Below are 24,718 nucleotides of genomic sequence, written 5' to 3'. Positions count from 1 at the left end.
TGTTGGCCTCTCATTCTATAAAGAAGCTCTCTGCAGAGTCTGCCCTGCCTTGTTCAGTCACCTGATCCAGCCACAAATATGGACACACAAATTGCAACACAACAAATTTATGTTTGCCTTTTGTTCGTTTAGCTCACGTGTTCAAAATACAAACAGGGAATTTGGTCAAAGTTAGTTTGCAGCTCTGCTAAACGAGGATTACATTTTTACAAGCATTTGCCCATAGCAACAGATTCTGCAAACACATCACAGCCCGAATCAAAGAACGTTTCATCAAAGCCTCTTTTGTCCGTCTGCAGGAAAACACATCCTGTTTTCTGCACAAGAAACCAAACTGTGAACTTGTATCTCAGGTTACTGTAGAAAAGAGATGGTGTGCTTGATGGTATGATTTGGAGTGTGTAACGGTGCTAATTTTAAACAACATAACATTATTATGTACACAAAAAGCTCATTGTACAAAAACCACAGCAGGTTGGATGCTCATTACTGTGACCGAGGTGTAATAATAAAAAGGCGCAATCCTTTGTGATGTCTCTGTTGTGTTTTGTGTGTAAACTTTGTCAAGAAGTGCATTGTTTCAGTTCCCGTGGCTGATGAGCTCGGTGGATGGGGCGCACAAGGACATTTTCCCAAACACAGCCACGGGACCGGTGCTGAAAACAAGGACCTCATCAAAGTTTGGGACACAAAAAAAAAGGCGTTCCGTCGCTGCAGATCCACAAACTCCCTGAGAGCCGAGATTTGTACAAGACAACAAAGCTCGCGTTTGTTTCTCTGCCCTCGTCGACCCAATCAAAGCCTCTAATGAACACGGTTTCTCCTCAGAGAGTGGACATCACATAGTAGCAATTATCTGTGCAAACTCTGATGAGGTGGAATCTCATGCATTCATGGCTTCACATTCAACAACAATCTCATTCAGTGCACAACCACAGCCCAGTGAGGCCCACTCTGCAAAAAATACTAATGATCTCTAATGAAGGCCCGTACTATGATCCATGCCGTCCACGCTCACATCATGCAGGAAGCACAATTCACACACCATGCACACACACACACACACACACACACACACACACACACACACACACACACACACACACACACACACAAACACACAGATTATAGCAGCTGAGTGAAAACTCTTTAGGTTCATCTTATTTTGGTTTTAAATCTTCGTCAAATAATTAGATAAGAGAAAATAACAGATTTGCGCAGTGAGCAGGACTCTGTCGTCGGCCAACAGGATGTTCAGTGGCAGTCTAAGAATTCTGAGTGTCGCTTTCTTTAACACCTGAAATGCTGAATTGTCCCATTCTCTGCTCTCCCATCTTAACAACCAGGCCACGTCTCTGCTGTGTTTCAGCCAAACCACAGAAAAAACCCCACCGGGAGGTCATCTCTGCACTTTGGTCTGAGTGTAATCCTGTTCGGACTGTTGGATGGATTGCAATAACATTTTACAGAGGTGATCATTTATATGTGATCCTCTGACTTCTCCTCTAGCGCCACCAGCAGGTTCACTTCTCAGATTTTCAGTGAAAGGTTTTTACAGCGATTGAAATTTGGTAAAGATGTTTATTTCTCCCGCAGGATGAATTGTTTTCTCTCGGCTGATGAATTACATTTTCATGTAGCATCTTCATTATGTCATTTCAGTTTGAGTAATTTTTGGGTTCATGACTATGTATCTGATGTATTAGTGACATTCCCATCATCCAGCTGAATGTCAGAATGCAAGCCACCTCAAGTTCAAGTTTATTTCTTGTTTGAACAGCAAAAATAACACTGAAAAAATTAGTACATACCAGAAAAACCTTAAAAACATGAATCAAATACAGATCCAACAGCAGTATGATATTATAAATAGGCTTGAATTTCGGTCCCCTGAACATGCCTAATTTTTATCAACAAGATTCATAAAATATTCTCTGATCTCTGATTAGCACCAAAATGAATGGGTTATCTCCCGACTCATACGTGATCCTTCTACCAACTTCGGAAACCAGTCCTATAGTTTTTGTATAATCTTGCTCACAAATACACAAACAAACAAACCATCACACAAACAGACAATGTTGGAAACATTACCTCCTTAGGGGAAGTAATGAAGAATGCAGTGTGCATATTAAACATACTTGTACAAATGCATAAATTTAGACCAAAAGTGGGGCCATTCACTCTCATTTGTTCATGGTAAAATATGAAAAATATATTTGGTTTAGTCAATGTTAACTGTTTTTCCTAACATGCAAGTGCAATAAATTCAAATTGATTCAAATGATGCGTTAAACTTAAGATTTAATCTCATGGTTCAACCTTTACATCTGGGCCTACATACTAAAGTATAATTTGCCTGCTGTAATGATTGCCTGAGAATGACATTTTTCACTTGATATCGATATGAAAATAAGGATGCACACTTACAATCTCTCTCTCAAACAAACACACAAACACACATGCACACAGGATCCCTGTGGCAGCAAGGTAGGGAGAGGAGAGGAGAGGAGAGGAGAGGAGGGACACAATCACAGGGCCACAGTGTCTCTGCAGCCGGGGCAGGGCAATGTGTGCGCATCAGGTTTTGTGAGGCCCTGACGAGATGTGACAGCCCAGCTCTAACTAAAAGATCCTTGAATTTAGTCCATTTTTATGCCTTTTCCATTTACAATGCTTCAGTGGAGATTTCTTTATTTCAGAATGGACAATAGTCTCTTTCTTTCTCATTCCCTACATCTCCCTCTCTCTCCCTCTCTCTCACACACACACACACACACACACACATGCACACACTCACACACACAAAAAGCCTCGCTGGCAGACGCACGCACACTTGCTTGCTGTCATGCTCATTTTGATGGTAATTAATGACATCACCACTGCGTGCGGGTGCATGGTGGTGTGTGGTGTGGTGCGTTTGTGTGTATGGGGGGGTTGCGTTTGTTTGTTGAGCAAACCGTGGGAACAGGGAGCTCTCCAGGGTGGCGAGTCAGGGCCTCCAACAATACATATGCTGTTGCTTTTCACCCAAACACCCTCCCTTCCCAGGAGAATCATTCGTCTCCCCTCCTCTCCTGTCCCCCTCGTTCCCTCCTTTTTCTTCCACGAATTTCCCTCCTTTCATTGTACTTGTCGCAGTGTGGAGTGTGAGGTTGCTGCCCCCTCTCTGTCAGTGTGTCTCATCAGCATCAACTTGGATGGAGCTGAGGGTCTCTGTGAGGATATGTCACCAGGGAGATTTACGAGACATGTACAGTCGCTGTGAAACATTGAAGAGTGTAAAGCAACCCTTTTTATTCACCGCTGCTCCTGTAAGAGTATTACAAAAGTAATAGAGAGTGATCTCATATGTATCCCATGCTACTGAAGACCTATTGAATAATCCCTGAGGGTCCGTGACGTTTAAATAAATAAAAAAATGCAGCCAACCACCAAAGAAGCCAAAAGAAGGTGCAGTTTAACTAGTTTTGACCTCAGACAGAGATCAGGCCAGAATCTGTTAAAGGTGATTGACACATTGTTCACATACTGAAATTACCTTTCTTTTCTTGTGATGGAAAGTATTTTTTGTGCAGGAGAAACCATAGAGTTAAGTCACTAAGTCCGGAGGGATCTGTCAACATTGAACCCTGTCAACTTCTTCAAGTTTTTTAGACACCTCAGTAAAAGACAACTACACACACACATCCAACCTCCCATTTTTGGCCGAAGTCATAGAAAAGCTGTTCATCAACAACTCAACCCCTTCTTGGCAATAAATAATTGTATTAATTCCTTCCAATCCTGATTCCTTCCAGCCCTGAGACTACTCCCATGAAAGTCCTAACCTATATATATATATAAATACAGATAATATTAAGGTGTCTGTCTTAGAACTACTGGATCTCATTCGACAGAGTTAACCACACAATACTACTGGAAAGACTGGGAAACTGGGTAGGACTCTCTGGTACTGCTCTCAAATGGTTCAAATCATATCTGCAGGATAGAGACTTGGTATCAGTTGGTCCTCACGGATCTGAACAAACAGCAATGATGTGTGGAGTTCCCCAAGGGCCCATTCGAGGTCCAGCTCTGTTCAACAACTACATGCTCCCACTAGCTCGCATCAAATAATACAATATATTACCATAATTACGCAGAAGAAACACAGATTTATATAACATTATTATAATATTACTAAACCAAAACACTACTCAGAGGACGACCATGTCAAAGTCTCCAGGTGTTCACAGTTTTTCAATTTACTGAAGCTAACGGGGTTGTTAAACCGGTTTTTTAATATATTTTAAATGAATGACACCTGTATCATTAAACATAATCTTCAGTCTTATGTTTAATTACAGAGTCGTCTGCTCCCAGCTTCCTCACTGGGACTCATTACCTACTTGTGTGCTTACGCGCAGGCTTAAACCAGTTTGGTGGCACTAGTCTGTGCTTGGCACGCTGCAGCCCTATTATAATAATTCGATTCTAATTAAAATTTCATTCAGTATATTCTTATTATTCAGTGGTATGAAATGGTTTAAAAATGATGACAAGATCATTAACACGATCAACAGATCGTAACAGGGCTACCTTAATATTTTGAATAATGCACCAAGTTAGAGGTTTCCTGCACAGTTTCCTTTCATATCCAAGTTAAATTAGTACTGTAAAATAAAATAACCTCAACTCAATCGATATCCAATCAAACCAAATTGGAACTTGAGTCGAGACCTTGTTGATGGTAGTTGACTCAATGTGGGAACACAGTGCTGAAACCCAGCCCTAGTTGGACAGTGGAGAGGCTGTTCCCTGGGTTCATTCTCATGCAGAGCATTTGTAGACTAATCATTTGTGACAGGGGAAGCCTATTAGTATTCTTATTATTACTAAGGCTTGTTTTCTTTTTTAAATTATTTTATTGTTTGTTGCAGTGTTGTGCCAAATATTTATTTTTGCTGGTAGTTGTTTTATTTTACTAGATAAATAGCTAGAAAACACAGCTACCTACAATATTTAGCATTTGAAAGTTTACCAACACTCAGTTATATAAAGTTAATGTACCAGGTTGAATAGTGCTACACTTGAAGTTGTCATACAGTTAATTGAGGTTTAATGTAAAACTATTTCAATTCTTAAATATTACCACTATACATACAACTGCTCCTGAAATTATTCAAAATGATTTGCACATGAGGAAAAGGTTAGGATTTTAGTGCGGAAGTAATTTTATCAGCGGTGTGAGCAGCACTAGTACTACACTACTCAAAGTTCTTACTTTGGACAATTTCACACATGGAGATTTTTATATCTCATGTTTCAACTATTAGTAAATTCTACATTCTATTGTTATTACCATGAAATAACACATCTGAAACCGAGTTAAAAAGGCCCAAAACTCTGAGAGCTTGCTCCTTTTATTCTGGAACCCTGGTTGCGATAGGCTGATGGGTCATCATCATCGTCATCATCATCATCAATAATGTGTCCATGCATTATATGTGCAATAAAACCGACCTCTTGGGTCCATGTCTTTGCTCCCGGTTATACAACACAACAGGGTTTTTTTCATGATGTGTAAGAGAAAAACCAAACCCCCTGTGCTGTAATGCTCAAACTTCATGTTTGACACGGCCTTGTCAAACACAAACAGCAGCATAATAATGAGAAGGTCACAGGACTGTGAAGACCTTTCTATGTCCAATTTTCTGGTGTTCTATTTTGAAGTTTGAGTCTGAGCCTCTCTTCTGATTGGTTGACTGTTGTTGAGTGTGATAGGGAAATGCTGAAGAAATGCTCAGGTTGGATTCGGTGCCGATATAAACCCTGGAGCATTGGTCCCGGGCAAGGGGGAATCTCCTGGATCATCTGGTGGCGTCAAGGTGAACATCCGTGGTTTTGCAGTGTCCAGATCCAACGAATCTCGCCGACCCTCCTCCAGCTCTCCTTAGCTGTTAGAGCCTTTGAGTGAACCATCTGCCAGTGATCAAGGCCAGAGGAGCATGCATAGCCGAAGTGAGCATAACCTGCTTTGGAAAGAGAGAAGAAAACATTGGAGAAACCTTTTAATCAAAAAAACATGTACAACTGATTCAATGCTTGTGCTTCACAGGCTCTGTCTGTTGTAAAGTATAACAGCTGAGTCCTTTCTCTTTCTTTGATTTCATTTCTTCTCCACTTCACTCTTCATGTAATGTTCAAACAGGCTTCCAAGAGGATTTTTTTATTGGTGGACGGATGAATATTCAAAAAGTTCAACATGTACGAAAATCCCCAAACTAAGCAATAATCATGATGGCAATCAAACACTTTGTCTCGTGCTCTAATTAGGGGCAGGTGGAGCACTACATTAACCAAACCATTCAGTTTCCCTGCCTCTCGTGGTTTAAAGCAGCTCTGGTTTGAACTGGGGCCTTTGTGGCTGAATCAAAGCTCTCCCCTGCTATGAATGGTGATTTCTTTGCTTCTCCTCCTCAGCAGTGGCCGGCTGAGAGGTCGTCTCCCCTGAGACTCCCCTTTGACCCCAACAAATGGACTCTTGTCAAATGAATAAAGAAAAAGTGACTGGCCTTTAGTGATGCCTGGTGTTCGGCACATTGCTGTTTGATGAGTGATCACAATGACAGAAAGGAGACTGGTGCAGCTCAGAGCTCAGTGGGACGTCCTGTGATATGACATCAGCTTTACAAGCCCTGGACCATGAGGTTGTCTCAGAGGTTAAATTCAGGGGTTACTCCTCAACACACGATCACAAGTATTTAACGACAGTTTATAAAGATCTAAAGGAATCTTCGGCCTTGTGTTTTTCTTTTTCAAATGACAAAAGAATGTAAACTGATGGATTGTCATCGTCATGTGGTTATTTTTACTGATGAGTCTTAGGAGGCCACAAGAGCCCCTGATATCCCACTCAATGTCCCTGTGAGACCATCGATGAGGACAGTGAGAAAATGCAGGTTTTTGCATCCATCTATTGGCCCAGATGGAATCTGTAGCCTGCCCCAATCAGCTCACAAAGGTGATATAATTGCCAGGGCAGGATGGGACAAGGCCGCTGCCTTTGGAGTTCTTCAGTCTCCTCTTTTTCCCATTGCACCTATTCTCTCCCACTCTATACACACTGATTATAGTCCCCTCCCTCATTGTCCCATTATCCTCCAACAACAGGCCAATTTGTCCCTCCAGCTTGGCTCCCGCCTCCCCTCCTGCTGCGTTATTTAGCCCCTCTTCTGCACTTCAATGGCAGGTACTGATTGGAGAACTTCCACAACCTCTTTGCTATTCCTCAAAAAAGTCCCTCCTCCCCTTCCCAGCAACCTTTAATCTGATTACAGGCTTTCTGCAGCTTTTCAGAGGAGGCCAGTCCCAGGAGGACAATGGCAGACCAAGTGGTTTCACAAACACTCTCCCCAGGGTCTTATGATTCACAAGAGGAGCTGCGTCCACTGATGCCGGCATCAGGTCCCAGCGAGACCTGTCTGCACACAGATTCAACATCATCAACATCTCTGTTGCAGTGATACTGTCTGTGCACCTTAGGAATGAAAACTACAAGAATTTGTCAAAAGAAGACTGGACTTGAGTAAAGCTCCTTTTTGTGTCTGTTTTTTTTTTTAACAGGGGAAACAAAGACTGAGGCCCATTTTCTGATTTGAGTCCTTCATGCTGCACAGACTAACATCACTGAGCCTGTATTACTGTAAAAAAACTCATGACACTTAGTGATATCAACTATTTGGCTTCGACTGGAGGCTACAAATCAAACAGGGCTCCAAGTTTCCGGAGAACCCAGAGTTAGATTAGATTTGCTGGAGGATGTATGTTTTTCATTTTGATATATATTTGGAATCTTCCCTCATGATTTCCATGGAATATCATTACATGAGCAGCTGTGGATCAGGAGATAGAGTGGGTTGTCCACTTACCAGAAGGACGATGGTTCTATCCCCATCTCCCAATTCCACATGCAAGCAAAACTGACCTGTAAAGTGCTTTGCGTGGATTAGTACAATTCACCATTTCCAAATAAGTCATGTCATTGACATTTATTTAAGTTGATATTAAAATATCCTGAAATAGTGTGATTGTTAATAAACCCAACACCATGTCGTACCCACCTCGCTGTGTAAACATCTAAAAGAGACATTGGAATATTGACACATTTCGGAAAACGTCTATCAACATTTGAAAATTAAAAAGTGATAATTTTATTGAGCAGCTCTGAGACTATTGAGGAATTTTCTAAGTTCATCTGTTTTGGCTAAACGTTATTGACACATTAATGCAAGCACAATCCAAACTCAAAATCTTCTAATATGCCAAATGTTTTTTATAAAATAATCAGTTTTTTGGTTAGGCTTTAGGACTGCGACCAAACATTTTATAATGATTCAGGCATTATTGATTGATAATTATCATGACATTATTATTTCTTTTAAGTGGAAAGACTTTTTAGATTTTTGCTCCGGAGTGAAGGTTGTGGTTTTAAATTCTTGTTCATGGGGAGAGAATGAAAAAGGCTTGATACCTGGTGTCACAGTGGAAAACCTCAGGTCTAATAAGATTAAGTCAGAGTCATGTGATACAGCACGGAGAGATTTCAAGAAAAATATATATAAATTATTTTTAGAACAAAAATAAATATCTTCATGATTAATGGCACCTCCAAAAAAGGCTCTAACAATTATTTCTGCGGACTCTAGGGGTCCAGTCGGAGGAAGTCAGAAGAAAGTCTGGAGCCTCACACTTGGACACTTGTGTTCACACATACAGCGCCACTGGAGAATATCCGGAGTTCAGAGCATGACTGAGCAAATGTCTGAAAGCAGCTTATGCTAGCCACGCAATATGCTGAATGGATATTATTTACTTTTCATAGTGTGTCTTTAATAAGAACGTGAGAGTAAGGACAAAAGAGCTTTATTCTTATTTGAGTTTATCAGCTACTCTAAACAGAAGTATACAATACAATAAGCAGATTGTAAAACACAATCATATATAGTGTATCAGAGGTAACATTCAACACTACATCAAGCAAACTGTTAACAATTGTATTAGAGTTACTACAGTTACTCACAACGTCAATTTTAACAAGTCATTTATGCAACAAACAAAAAGTGGATTGGATTTGTATATACAACTTACAAAGACCTATACATATAGTTTGAAAGAAATAGGTAGTAGAGTTCAAAGACTGCTTAGTTTGGCAGCACAAGTATCTTTGCTTTCTAAAGGGTTTTTATGATTTTTTTTAAAAAGAAATACATTTGCAATCATTATGAATGATAACATTCTCAATCGAAGGGTGAGACTTCCGAGTGTTGTTTAGTCCTTAAAAAAGAGGGATTTACTTTTATGTAGACACCTATGTGTTTCCAAACTCGTTAACAGTATCTCTCAGTTCTTCGGTGCATTATAACTGGGCTTGTAGAAAAAAAAACACCTTGTCTTTATCTTCTCATCACACTGCATTGACTCAGTGTGTATAAAGCTTCTTTAAAAATAAATTAGAAAGTAATTCCAGTTTAAAATGTATTTCAAGAGCAGCACTTGCTCTTCAGATCTTTTTTCTATATATTTTGGGTCACTGCTTTATGCAGCTTGGTTATAACTTTAAGTTTTGAATAGCTCATTGTTGAGGGTTGCTCCTTCATTTCTCTGTTGTTTCACAGTTATATCAAGTTCAAGGTGACATGAGAGGGTCGATCTCCTGCGGGGCCGCTCTAACTTTGCTCCACGGAGAAGTTTGACTCAGATCTGTGGAAGAAACAAGGACAACGGAGAAACGAATGAATGAGTAAATGAAGGTGAGAACACGGTGCATGAGGACGTGCATGTGTGAGTGAGCTTACATGTCTTGGTGCTTGTGTATCATGTGGTTGTTGTACTCCAAAACAGGCGGGATGGACTCCTCCTCCTCGGGGACCTGAAACAACAACAGACGGGATCGGCTCATGAGTCAGTGATCTCACTTGAGACAACTGACATTTCTTTCCTCTCTCGTTACATGGTGAGACCACCATCTAGTGGTAGAAAGAACCCTCACCTCCCAGTACACTTCATCGTCAAAGCAGTTGTCATCAGCGGGATCGCCCCAGATAGGCAACCTCAGGACGAGACCTTTAAACAGAGAAAATAAACACAATAATTATATATATATACATATATTTATAATAAGCATTGAGCAATAATTCTGCAACGTTCTTGCATTTAAAAGAGCAGTTTGTCAGTTTGATGGTTTAGAACAGGGGTCACTAACAGTTAGAGGCAAGCATCACTATGCCACACTTTCTCAAAGCAGAGAAAACACTGCCTCTGCCTTACACATTTTTTAATTGTACTATATTTATATATCTGGTTAAGAAAATTAGGTAAGATGAGAAGATACAACAAATATATAATACAATCATAACAATAATAAGCAACCAAAATGAAACAAGAAAATATTAGGAAAACAAAGAAAGGGAGATTTTAAAAAAGGTAGATACAAATAAAAATATTTAGATATATTAGTGTATTGGTTTGGCTCAGGCAGTATCCCAAGGTAAAGAGTAGGCTATTATGATTTACTTTTTAATTCTCTACAGTATTTGTTTTCAATATGTAACTTGAGTCCTTGACATTTTTTTAATACTCACCGACACACACGCCTCCTACAATTCCAAATGCAATAGCTACACATGTGCCAGCCGCCTGGAAGCTTCCCTGTGTTGCAGGAGTCCTGTCTGCAAATTCACCTACAAAGTCAAATGTGCTGATCAACCTGGAAAGAAAAAATAAACCCTTGTAAGCCAGATTTTCTAAAAAAGGAGCCTTCACTTTCACCGAGAAGAATCTGAAAACATGTCTGTGAATAGAAGCAATAACAGTACTTTTAACAAATGATACATGTCTGTTTCAGTCCCTTACCCCTCTTTGCTATAGATAGCCTCACTGGCAAATGCAGCAACGATGGCTCCTATGAAGCCGCCCAGCATCCCTGGCACAGCGTGCAGGTTGTGGACGCCACATGTGTCCTGGAGTTTCAGATATTTCTCTAAGAAGGGCTGAGAATGAGAAAACAGTCATATGTCAATTAGTGATCTGTACGATTTAAAAACACTGAGGTCAAATTTCCATTCAAGTCCAGTGTAGCTATAATTTTTTAGATAAATCCTTCTATAATTCCGGAATGCAAACCACAACAAGTTTCAACATATCATTTCCCCTGTCTGCCTTCATGTTGCCTCATCATGTTAATTCGCTCTGAGGACGACAGCTTTACCGGTGCAGACAGATCATAAGTCAGGAGGCGGAGTCTCACCGTGACAAACAGGTAGCCGAATGTGGAGATAATGCCGCAGCAGAAACCCACGATGAGCGAACCATAAGGAGTGATCATGAACTCTGCCGCTGTCCCCATTGCAACTCCACCAGCCAGAGTGGCATTCTGGATGTGGACCTGTCAGGTGAGGCAGCGGGTCAGACACGAGGACACGAGTAACAGACGAACATGAATGATAAACCACGACTGTTCTTCAGCTGGCTTGTGGGTGTTTGTCCGTGCTGTTACCATGTCTAGTTTGCCTCTCTTGTCAGACAGGCTGGAAATGGCCACCGTGGTGAGCACAGAGGAGGCGAGGGCGAGGTAAGTGTTGATGGCGGCTCTGTGCTGCCCGTCGCCGTGGTCCGTGATGGCCGAGTTGAAACTGGGCCAGAACATCCACAGGAACAGCGTACCTGTGAGGGGGAACAACGTCAATTAAACCATCCAGCTGTTAGATTCTTACAGTCAAGCTTACAGATCTGAATCATATGAGAACTGAACTAAATCCTGAAGAAAATCCTGTGTGTGAGGCTGAAAGGGATTGAAGTTTGAATCATGAATCAGTCAATCACTCACCGATCATAGCAAACATATCCGAGTGGTAGACGGATCCATTGAGGCGTTTGCTTTCGTGCAGGTGGGGTCGGTAGAGGACCCAGGAAATGGCCAAACCATAGTAGCCTCCAAAGCAGTGGATGACCATGGAGCCTCCAGCGTCTCTGCACTGTGGAGACATTCAGATTTCACTTAACAGTAGATACACAGCAGCAGCACAAAATACAACCTACACTGTCTGACGGAAAATGATCCCTTTGGACGATTAATACAACACATGGGAACTGGTTAAAACTTCAACGTGATTGTGTTTGGTGAGACTCACATGAAGGAGGGTGAGGATGATGTACTCCTCCACAGCAAACAGCGTGACGCCGAACAAGGTGACAAGCAACATCTGGACGGGGCTCACTTTTCCCAGCAGGGCACCGAAGGCGATCAGAGAACCGGCACAGCAGAAGTCGGCGTTGATCAGGCTGTGTGGGACGAGGACAACCACAAGAAATGGGTGAATAGGACCAGATCACTTAAGTGAGGCTGCATCAGGCAAACCTGACAGATCCGCCTATAGGCCCTCTTATTTATCTCATACATCCTTGCCAAAACCTGCAGCCGTCAGTATCCACAATGCAACTCGACCACCAACAGATTCTCCGGTCTGTCAAACTTGTAGCAGCGACAGTAGGAAGAGGAAATGAGGAGGAGGCAGCAAAGAGCTGTGAACTCCACACCCTGACCTCCACCGGTTAAAGAATTTGGCAACATTTTGACTTACGCAACACACCTGTGCAGTCCACCAGGTTACCAAAGGACTGACACCGCACAAAGTAAACATTTCACCTTCAAACATTTCAACAGCTCACCTCTCAACTCCGATGGAGATTGTTGCAGTAACTGGGTCGAGGTGGTGGAACCAGCCCTGCATGAGAAGGGCCCACTGCAAACCGAAGGAGGCGATCAGGAAGTTGAAGCCGACGGCGCCAAAGCTGTATTTTTTAAGGAACGTCATAAGGAAACCGAAGCCGACGAAGATCATGACATGGACGTCCTGGAAGCCTGGAGGGACGGAGAATTAAACATGACTCAATCAATCGATGGTCATCAAGATGTGTCGAGCTGTATTCACACAGAGTCAGTTGCATTTGTCAAAATTAAATAGAACATCAGTTGACAGTGTCTTTAATTTTCGACTCCAGATAATGAATGTAGGATCATTTAAATGCAAAGTTTAGGGCTTCTTATATTCATTTTAAATTAAATATTTCCCATATATTGTTATAGTTGCATGTTAATATTCTTTCAAATTGCAGAGTATTGACAGGCAAATCATATAAAAATATACACATAATAGATTCACGTATATTGTGTCAAAGTAAAGAAAGTCGTTTGAAACCTTTGAAGCTAAATTTCTTGATCCCAATCTACATTCATATGATAAAACTGCATGTTTTTAAAAATAATATTATATTTGTATTTCTATTCATATCAAAATTTATGTATTTTCTTTGTATGACCATCGGCATTTGAATGCATGATAGTTTTGTGATGTGGTTAGGTCCAGCCGTGAACAGGAAACCAGAGCGAACTAAAGCTGACACAACATGATTCCAGCTGTGAGAAATATTAAATTTTACATAAACATTAGTAAGGAAATTAGAAATTCATAGTCATCTATTTACCATGAATAGAAAATCATTAGAGAAAGTGCAAAGTTAAGTGTGTGTGTGCGCACAACCAACAGCCCTTGTGAGGGGAACACACATGAATATCAAAATGAAATCTGTATTTATCATCACAGAGGATCAATCGCTGAACTTACTGGGATATCTGAAATAGAAGTCATTTTCAATGTCACTGGTGATGTTGTTTTCCTTTTTGTGCTGTGCCCAGTGGGTGTCTGACTCCTCATCATAGCGGATGAAAATTCCAAACAGCACGATCATAGCAATCTGCCAGATAAAGCAGACGGCCGGCAGACTGAAACGGACGTTGGTGTTCTTTGTCCCGCAAAAGAAATTCCTCAGGCAGTCAACACAGTTCCCCATCTTGACGATCTGGTCCGACTGGCCCAGGGCTCCTCTTCCTCTGCTCTCACCGGGCAGCAGGTATTTATGGAGGTGTGGAGAGGTGTGCCCCACTTTGCAGCTCCTTCACAGGGGGTGGGAACTCATACCTGGGAGGAGAGAAACCACTCCTTACCGGCTCTCTACCTCCACTCATGCTGTTCTGGCCTCTTGGACCAAAATTCCCAAAGGAAAAATAAAGTCATCACTGCATTAACCTGTGAATTAACTTGCTATGATTAGCTTTTTCTGATATTGCAACTTCTAGCATTTTTTACAAAATGTTTTAAAATGGCAGTCAAAGTCAAAGACAGTAAACACTATCAATAAACAATGTGTAATGATGAAGATGTTTATGTAATTTTTTTTTAACTAATTCATTACTTCTAAGCATAAATTAACTTTTGGCGAGCAGTAGATTGATCTTGGTTGTTCATCTGTCAGACAAACTGCAAATCATCATACGCCTTATCTACTCAATGCATGTGGGTATAACTTTGATTGGAAGACACATGGCGTTATTTGTCCTTCTCTGGTTTTAATACAGCAGCTTATCTTTGATGGTGTATTATAACCTTTAACAAACGGTCTGTAACCTCAAGTATGAACGCACATCTCCAGCTTCACACTGGAGTCACAGATTTCTTCTGCCAATCAGTGCTGAGCCTCTGTGTTGCAGTACCTGGGGGTAAAGTGCCTTGCTTGAGGACTGTGACCATACCTCCTTGATCACCTGTCTCCATTGCTCTCTCCCCTTGTTTCCAGTCCATCTCTTCCATCAGTCCGTGACTGAGGACAAATATCACTATGTACTAAGGGCTAACCGACCCTTAGTACTGCTTAGAGAGAGAAGGGAGTGCCTGTGGAATTAGACAGGCACTATTTTCAGGTATAGATATAATGTAATATACATTATATACATAATATTTAGTGGCATATACAGCAATGTGTGAGGATGGTGGAAAATTCCTTAACAATAATAATTAAAATCATTACTACTGCAATTAAACATAACACTGATTATTATTTTTAATGATTCATAGATTTAAAACTATATAAAAAACAAGTTCAACAGCCCTTTGGGTAAATGCTTTGGAAAATGAACAAACCGTCAACAACTGGAGACGTTTGCTTGGCTGTCTGCCTTGACTTGACAGCACATCAAGGCAGCACATAAAAAGAGAGACTTATTTCCCCCTGGGGAACAGAGAGTGATTGATTAGTCCTTTTTATGAAACAATATCGGATTATTCAAATGAAGATCAATTTGATTCAGATAATAGTTTTTTTAAACCCAGCTCCATGTCCACGCACATGAATCCCCGCGGCCAGCTCGTGATCTACTGCGATGGTTTCGAGGTCTGTTTTTTTTTTGGCTCGCTGCAAGCGAATGGGGCCAAAAAACACACTGAAATTCGATTTTAATTGATATAACTGATATTACATATTTTATATAAATGATTAAATATTCATCCTATACTTTCGATTTCCCTGCTGTTCTCCTGGAGTTTCATTTCCCCAGATTTTTTGCCCCCACATGATGAAATTTCCCCATCTTTAATTATGTACCTTTTCCAGGCATTTGTCAGTTGTGTCTAAACAGACAGAAACACACAGGCACACAATCTCTTGTGGGGGGGCTGGGTTATAGGCCTGAGTCGGTCAGTCACCTGTGAAGACCAGCATCATTTACCCCTGAACGGCGTGGAGAAAACTGCTTCCTGTGTGAACAGCCAGGCGGCTGCTCGCACGAGGATTGCACATCATTAATGTTTCTTTCTGTCGACATGAACAGCTATCAGCCGTCAGTACATCAGGCTTTGCTTTCTAACGCAGTCCTTCTCTCCTCCAGGCAAAACACTGTGGTGTTTACTTCAGCAATTTTTTAAACCGAAAACAGAGTCACTCATCGAACCAGGCAAACAACAGCTTGCCTGGGGTAGACAGACGCTTCAGTCTGTTTTTTTCCAGTAATTTGGGAGGAAACGTGTTTGGCGGTATGCTTCATGTGAAGCACAGTGTTCTGGTGTCAGCAGAAAGACTTCTCTGAGGAAACTGTACAGCGGTGCCACTCTCTCCGTTCCAACAGATTTTCTTGGATGAGTTTGACTGACATGCAATGTTAACAATGTAAGATCCGATGTACCCTGAAAATTGTATCACTGATTACTAAGCTTAGTATAATTATAGAATTCTAAATTGTAGCTTGAATAGATTTGCCTTATATAAGTAAGTATGCAAGAACAGAAATATGATTCTGCAGGTTTTATACAAATCTGCTCTGGGGCCAGACGGGGACACCATGACAGAGAAAAGGCTAAAGATGCAGCTAAAGAAGTCTAAAATACTTTATAAAGCACAAATCATGCCGTTAGTTAAGATGCACACCACTGCTAGTCAAATAATTATGAAATAGAATAATCATGCACAGAAATATTATTTTCCGATAATGGTTTCATAAGCAAGTCATAGTCATCTGAAATTGGAAAGGAATCTCGAGACTCCCACCCTACAAACAAGTCCAGCTGCCTCTGTACACAGGTGCACCTTTCTGTCACGTGAGAGGAACAAAGACGTAGTCGTGCACGTGCGTCACATGCCCCCCCTATCTCACTGTCCTCCAACCATCCTATGTTTTCCTGTCTAGATGATTATCAGAGAACAGAAACTCGAGAGATGCTACTCTAAGGATTCATCATATGTCATATGGTGAACTCTCTGTGTCTCTGTAATACAAAGAACATTCCAGATGTTATCTGTACCAAAGATCCTCTTTGATAATACTCCAATGGAGTGCATCACTGATCTTTGCAGGTCTTACCAGCCCAAAGCAACAGGTCTGCAAACACTCACATAAATACAGAAGAGGATTAAGATTCCTGTAAAATATAATATACACATTATGTAAAAAAATTATTTGTGAGGACAGTGAAATTTCATTTAATGATTAATGAAAATTCAGGAGTCAGCATCTTGTCTTTCAGGATGTTTGAACTGTGTTAGGTTGCACAGCAACAACTTTTAAATAATACAAATATATCAACTCAAACAAATCAACTCATTGAACCTACAGATTCAAAAAAATGAATTATAGAAAATGAAAGAAAATAAAAACACACAGAAGGACTGGAAGTTAAATTCACAAACTAATGACAATACTCATTGTTCAGTTCTTAGTCTTGATTCAGATAGGCAGGGTCCTTGAGATTAAAATCCCGCTTTCATGTGTGAAAAAGAAACACATATAATTTAAACACAGGCATGGACACAGGGAATTCACATGCAATTAGAGTCACTTTTAAAAAGAGTGTGTTGAATAAAACAACTTGCAAGTCGTAAAAGCAACCAAGCAACCAAGCAACCAAGCTTGTTTGATTTGTTATGGTAGAATCTAAAACCAGTTCTTCCAATCTCAGGCTGAATGTTAAAATATCCTGTGGCGTGACAATGTAGGTTCAGCATGTGACACCCCACATGATCAGGAAGCATGCAGAAAAAATCATCATAACCTCAAACCCTATTTCCTCGTGATCCTGTCGGCCTTGACACGTGACATGCTGATGTTTAAATCCACTTCTACTCTCACGAGACATTAAAACAGTCATTGTATGCAGAAATTATAAGTAATATATCATAACAGTTCAAATCCATCTGACAGTATCTGATCATTTTATCTTATTTTATAATTTCCATTGCTTAGTTTTGTCTTTACTTGCTGGAGATGGGTTTCCATAGTTATAAGATACAAACAGGTTGCTAAGTGTTGATTGTATATGTTTAGACGCCATCAGCTCCTGAATCTAAAATCTGTATCAATGTGCCATCACTCTTCATTGTTGTACAATAAGTTATAAATGGTTTGCCTACTAGTCGACACACTCTAACCCATAATCATCTCTCCAACAATAACCTCTATGAACAGTTCCAATCCGGTTTTCGCCCACGCCACAGCACAGAAACAGCCCTTCTCAAAATCACAAATGACCTCCTGATGGCAGCTGACTCCGGACTATTATCCATCCTCATCCTCCTCGACCTGAGCGCGGCTTTTGACACCATATCCCACTCCACCCTCCTTGACAGACTAGCCTCCATTGGCATAACTGACATACCCCTAGACTGGTTCCGCTCATATCTCCATGGCCGTACTCAGTTCATCCAGTTAAAATCATTCACATCCCACCCATCCCCCCTCTCCTCTGGTGTTCCCCAGGGCTCGGTCCTTGGCCCTATCTTATTCATCATCTACCTCCTCCCACTTGGACTGATCTTCCGTAAATTCAACATTCATTTCCATTGTTACGCGGACGACACTCAGCTCTACGTTTCCTCCAAACCCACTTCCACCTTCCCAACCTCCTCCCTCTGTGCCTGTTTAAACGAAATCAAATACTGGTTTTCCTCCAATTTCCTGAAATTAAACAGTGAAAAAACGGAGGCAGTCCTCATTGGCTCCAAACACACCCTCACCAAACAGCCCAGTTTCACCCTCACCATAGACAACACCTTGGTTTCCCCCTCTCCCCAGGTTAAGAGCTTGGGTGTCGTCCTCGACAGCACACTATCATTTCATACCCACATCAACAACACTATCCGGTCTGCCTACTTCCACATCCGCAATATCAACCTACTCCGCCCCTCACTCACTCCCAACACCGCTGCAATCCTGGTTCACTCCCTTGTCACTTCCCGCCTGGATTACTGCAATTCCCTTCTCTTTGGTCTCCCACACAAACTCCTCCATAAACTTCAACTGGTACAGAATGCTGCTGCCCGTATTGTCACTAGAACACCATCCATCAGTCACATCACCCCCGTTCTACATCAACTTCACTGGCTTCCTATTAAACACCGCATTGACTATAAAATCCTCCTCCATACATTTAAGGCCATCCATAACCTCGCTCCTCCATACCTTTCGGCCCTCCTCCATATCAATGCCCCTACCCGGTCGCTCAGGTCTGCTTCCTCCATCAGCCTGACCGTCCCCCGAGTCCATCTGTCCACCATGGGATCTAGAGCCTTCAGCCACTCTGCCCCTCACCTCTGGAACTCCCTCCCCCCTGACATCAGGAACATTGACCCAAATTCACTCACTCTTTTTAAATCTTGCATTAAAACCCACCTGTTTAGGCAGGCATATAACTTTTAATGTTCCTGTCTGCTGAAGCTGTTGTTCTGCTGCTGCTCTGCTTTGTGCATTTTAAAATTTTTAATTAACTGTATTGTTGACTGTTGTACGGCGACCTTGAGTATCCTGAAAGGCGCCTTATAAATAAAATGTATTATTATTATTATTATTATTATAATTACAAACATCTGCAATCTCTCGAGTAAAAGTATGAAGACAGCTGGTTGCAGTACTACAAACTTTAAGCAGTGGTGGGAAGTAACGAAGTACAAATACTTCGTTACTGTACTTCAGAAGATTTTTCACGTATCTGTACTTTACTTGAGTATTTATTTTCCTGACGACTTTTTGCTTTTACTGGCTATATTTGAACACAAATCTCTGTACTTCTTATATTCTCAAAACTGGCTCCTTACTTGAGCTGCGGAGGTTGGCACAACGTGCGCTTTTACGCGCGGCGCACCTCTCTCGCTCACTCACGTCCCCCTCCCTCGGGAGATGTGCAGGCCCGGCGGCGTGTTTGCCGTTTGGGGGGGGGGGGGGTTGCAGAGCGAGACCCTAAGCAACCGGAGGAAACCTTGTTACGAGTTTTACTTCCTCTAGATAGTCAAGTTTGATCGTCTTCTTGGAGCTCCGCCATGGCCGTGACCGACTCTGGAGGGGACGATCTGAGGACCTCACTAAACCATCCAATGGGAATGAGTGAGGTGTGACCAAAGGGCAGGGTCTTATCAACGCGAGCACATTCCCCATCCATTTATTCCCTTTAGAATTATCCAGGTGCTCATGCAGGAGCTCGGCTCAGTTCAGTCTTTATTATTAGATCGGAAATTTGGCCTGTTCTTCTCTGTAGTAGCACTGTGCAGGTTGTTAACAAAAGAGAAACTATCCTATTTTGTGTGCCTAGACATTGTTTCGTTTTGCTGGGTTATCATAAGGGGCATTGTGTATCATTCCTGCTACTGATTAGAAAGTGAAAGGTCCATGTTTAGTGATATTTACAGTAAAAAAAAATTTAGTGGTTATACTGTAAACTATTAGTGATCTTAGGAAGACACAAGAGGCCCTTGTTTATTCTGTTGTGTTGTTTCTTTGTTGTCCCTAAAAGATCAGATGCACTAGTCCAATAGTATTTGTGCCTCAGCATCTGGGGTTCGAAATGTTTACAAATATACCTTATATGTATATTTTTGTTATAATTTCTCAGTCAGTTGAAATAAATCCTGATGAAAATTATATTGGGTTGCTTGTGTCTGTATAGGCCTACCATAAAAAGCACTTTGCATGTTTAAGTTTGGTACTTGTACTTTTACTTTTGATACTTAAGTACATTTCAACAACAGATACTTTTTAAACTTAAGTACATTTAATATGAGCTACTTTAAGACTTTTACTCATGTCATTTTCTTACGGGTGACTTTTACTTTTACCGTAGTCACTTTCAGGTAAGATATCTGTACTTTTACTCAAGTATGGTTTTCAAATACTCTATACACCACTGACTTTAAGGCATGAAGAAAAAGACAGAACTCAAATAAAACCTCCAACTAAAGGAGCAGATCCTTTTTAATCTTCTTTAAAACGAAGCACCATGGTGAAACCTCAGTGTCGACCAATTCAAAGAAAGGACTGATTCCTTCTGTTACTGTTCAAGCCTCAGATTCAACAAGTTCTCCAAAAGACAGTGGAGAGAGAGAGGACAAAGAATGTCGTTTGACCACAACGTTATTTTCAAAGCTCAGTCACAGGCAGGTCGCCTTTCAGGAACATTTAATTAAACCAGTTGAAATGAACGCCACAGGAAACCAGAAATAACTACAAGCTTTCCAAAATAAATTCACGGAACATACATTTATGAAGGACAACAGTGGTGATAAAGTGTCGTCTTTAAACATTTCACTTCGTAGTGGTTAAACATGTGACAGGAGGGCAGCATGGAGGTTTCAGACCTTATCTGTGGCTGGCATTTGAACAATGTCCTCTGTCACATGCTCTGGTGTGCTCTGCCTCTGGCACTCAGAGCCAAAGAATGATTCGCCTGGAGATATTATGAGCGGCTGTCACTCGTCACCTAAGTGAGACACAGTTCGATGCACGACAACTATTCAAACGACAAAGCTCTTCACGTTTGTTCCCTTTCGCCAGGGCTGAATCTAAAATAATATCTTCAGCAGTTGTACAAGCGTACACGATCCACCTGGTTAATAAAACAATTCTCAACACAGGTACAGACCCACATACTTTAAATACCTGAAACCTCCAATTGGAGGTGAAACATATTCCATTGTGCATATTCCATGTGTATGCATGCACACATGCATACACATATTGCTCACACATGGTGTATGCACAAATATACTGCTTAGTCACGGTCTGTTTGGAAAACAATGTCGCACCTGCAAGGTAAAAAGTGATAAATCATCAAAAATGATTAAAAAATTCCTTTTCACATGATGAATGAATTGTTGACTTTGGAATCAATTCGCATTTGATACTTCATCTCAGTGAGAATATTTGTTTCTATTGTGTGATGATAGACATACAAGAAGCAAGGCCATAATGTGACAAAGCTTATTAAATAACTTTGTGTTTTGTCAGAGAAATACTCTTTGTAATTGATGCACTTGGAATAACCCGGGGAGTGTGACTAGCCAAAGAAGCATTTCCTGTAACTGTGTAGGGACAGTATGTAACACAATCAGATGCCACAGAGATATGAGAGCGTCAGCCAGTCGGCCTTTTCTTGGTGACAGAAAATGAAGGAACACTCCCAAGGACGATCGGACTCAGTGATAACCCTCAGTCACAGTGTTACAATCTGAAGAGGAGACAGAACTCCGACTTTGTCAAACGGCATCTTTGTCTCTCACATGGTTCATCACGCCACTAAAGTTCATGCACTTGCAGCCGGAGGTGTGACAGGCGTCATGTGCCTCAGTCTGACTGACTGGGCAGGTGACTAAGACATTTTTTCTGTTACATTTTTAAAGTGCTGTTTGTCAGTTGTTCTTATTTTAGAGAAGCAAATAATTAAAACCTAATGAATATTCTTTTTTTTTTTAATATTCAGCCACAAATTGGTTAATTGGAAACCAAACTGTTATAAAATATGAACTTTTATTTCAAGTCAGGAGTTCACAGTTTGCAATTAAAAACACAGACATGTACATTTTTCAAAAGTGTTTCTTGATTAGGTTTCACTTTTTTTCTACCATGTGGACAAAATGAGGCAACAGGACTCTTAAGATTCTGATCAAGAGTTACCGGGTATGATTTAGAAATAAATTCAGTTGCTACACTACAGACCTTATGGTCTTTAAACATTTCCATTAATTCTCTTTTCTATTCCATGTGAGCATCAATGTCAAAAAACACACACTAAGGGAAAAATATGGAAAAAGACTAAATAAATAAAAAGAAAAAAAAGGACACAGAAAACCGTGCCTCAGGGCTCTGCGATCCAGCTCCTCAGGTGCAATATCCAGATATTCTACGAGGGACGATAAAGAGCTCCGAACTTTATCAAATTTGCTTGGAGAATCTCCAAGAGAAAACCTTAACCTCTCCAGCTTTAGATCATGTATAACCTCTTCTTCCAGTTTAAAACAATGAGACACCGGGCCAGCAGGGTGCAGAAGGCCATGGCAGAGCTCTTTGTTAGGTGGGAAACCAAACAGGGCAGAAAGGGGATTGTAAGCCATTTGAAATGTGTCAAATACTTACCTACTTGGACCAGGTCGGCAGTGGAATGGCTACAGCTGTTACAGGCATCGCTGACATTGGGGTAACATTTAGACAAGCTGAGATTAGTGTTAATAACTTCTGTGTATGAGTTTGCATTGAATCAGCCAATGCCATAGATGGAGGAGTTGAGGACTAACTCGAGGATTTTTCACAGTTTTACATCCCCAGAGGAAATTAAATATTGAATTGTCTAATTTGGCATAAGACCATTTTGTAATAAGTGTAAGAATATGTTTGAAAAGGTACAAGAACTTTGGTAGAACAGATATTTGATCAGATTGACCCTACCTATAGAGGACAGTGGTAGAGTACACTGACAAAATCCTCTTCAACTTCTTGAGTAGAGGGAAAAACTTGCTGTTGGAAGTGTCCGCTAAGGAGTTTGTAATAAAAACACCTAAATACATCACTTCAGAGAGAAAGCTGGAGCCAGGTACATTATGTTTAAAAGTTTTCTGGTGCTGTGAAATGTTTTGCCCCCCCCAAACATGAAGCCTGTTGCATCTGATGAAATGATCCCTGGTAAAACGTGCTAGAGGCAGAGGGCTAACATCTTTGATACGAGTTTGTTATCTACTTTTAGTGATATGGGTCTAACCCTAGACAAAAACTCATAATCCAAATCACGCAAAACTGGAGAGAGGAGGGGAGCGAATGTCTCAACCGTGGCTCCTTTGCCACTCTGTAAAGCTATAATCACACTCATAATCTCCTTTGTTGAAATTGGCCTGCATATATCCTCCACTACCTTGCTGTCAACTAGGAAACTTAATAGGATTCAATACACCTGATGGAGATTTAACACTAGTAATAAGCCTGGATGCAGCTAGAGCCCTGGCTTGTTGGGCCAGAAGCTTGCCCACTTTGTCCCCTGATTTAAAAATCTGGATTTACAGAATTTAAATTAATTTGTAGTTAGAAGGTTGAAATGGAGGGAAGTGAGGGAAATTGGTGGAGCTACCATCAACCTTCTGAAGCTTATGTCACTTTTGTCCAAAACTCTGTGTTACGCCCCCTGGTGGCTCGGAGTGGGGGCATAGCATAAATGCAACAGGTCTGGGGAAGTGAGGGTGCAGTCACACAGAAACTATGACACGATATAAGAAAAAAGAAAGTATTTATTTAAACAAAGCAACACAGGGAACAACAAGAACTCTCAGTGGCACCAAAAAAAACCCACCCCCCCTTTACAGGTGCTTAGCACCCAAAAGTACAGCGGGTGGTGCTCACTCTAACCTGGGGTATTAACAAGAAGTAATACTACGTGTGTTATATGTAGACCTCGGAGTATCTTACCTGTCCTTGTTGTCCCAGTGCGCACAACAAACATTAACAAGGACAAAGACAAAACAAAAGTAGGCGGCTAACAACTCAAATAATAAAGGCAAAACTAAATCAATGCACCATCAAATATCTAAGCTAAGCCAAAGAAAACAAAAAGAGCTCTGCCACAGCTCCACCCAAAATGCCTCTCTCTTGCTAACAAAACACAAAGAACTATTTAAAGGGTAAGGGTTGATTGTAGATCTGGACCAGGTGTGGTGATTTGTTATTGGACCCAGGTGAGTTGAGCGGCCATGACGCTTCTTCCTCTGTTTCCACTTCAATGACGCTTCCTGCTGAGAGCTCCCCCTTCAGGTCCCTGCAGGCATCACCACTCATCCAGGAGGAGGAGACATTACATTACATTACATGTCATTTAGCTGACGCTTTTGTCCAAAGCGACTTACATTTTTAGTACACACAACATTTCTGAGGGGCCATTTTAGAGGTTCAGTATCTTGCCAAGGACACTTAGGCATGCAGATGGGAAAGAGTGGGATTCAAACCAGCAACCTTCTTGTTGCAGAACACCCGCTCTATCCCCTAGGCCACGCTCTCCCCAAAACAACAACACAAAACAGAACACAATACGTGTACACATACAGGACA

The 24,718-nt window shown here is 41.1% G+C and overlaps 1 protein-coding gene across 1 annotated transcript; it reads right to left on the bottom strand.

Annotated features, from left to right (window-relative positions):
• Window positions 1-8,891: 8,891 nt before the first annotated feature.
• rhcga (Rh family, C glycoprotein a) lies at window positions 8,892-13,951 on the bottom strand. The gene is made up of 11 exons (XM_053415521.1): window positions 13,668-13,951; window positions 12,712-12,904; window positions 12,174-12,324; window positions 11,870-12,017; window positions 11,540-11,706; window positions 11,291-11,428; window positions 10,897-11,033; window positions 10,626-10,750; window positions 10,034-10,107; window positions 9,840-9,913; window positions 8,892-9,744 (listed from the first exon to the last, which is right to left on the bottom strand). Exons 1-11 carry the CDS (start codon window positions 13,891-13,893, stop codon window positions 9,711-9,713), a joined length of 1,467 nt encoding a protein of 488 aa, XP_053271496.1. The 5' UTR covers window positions 13,894-13,951; the 3' UTR covers window positions 8,892-9,710.
• Window positions 13,952-24,718: the final 10,767 nt, after the last annotated feature.

This window comes from Pleuronectes platessa, chromosome 1 (assembly GCF_947347685.1).
Source record: "Pleuronectes platessa chromosome 1, fPlePla1.1, whole genome shotgun sequence".
Taxonomy (NCBI): Eukaryota; Metazoa; Chordata; class Actinopteri; order Pleuronectiformes; family Pleuronectidae; genus Pleuronectes; species Pleuronectes platessa.
The sequence above is the reverse complement of the archived record's forward strand: the minus strand, read 5'-3'. Positions and strand labels throughout refer to the sequence as shown.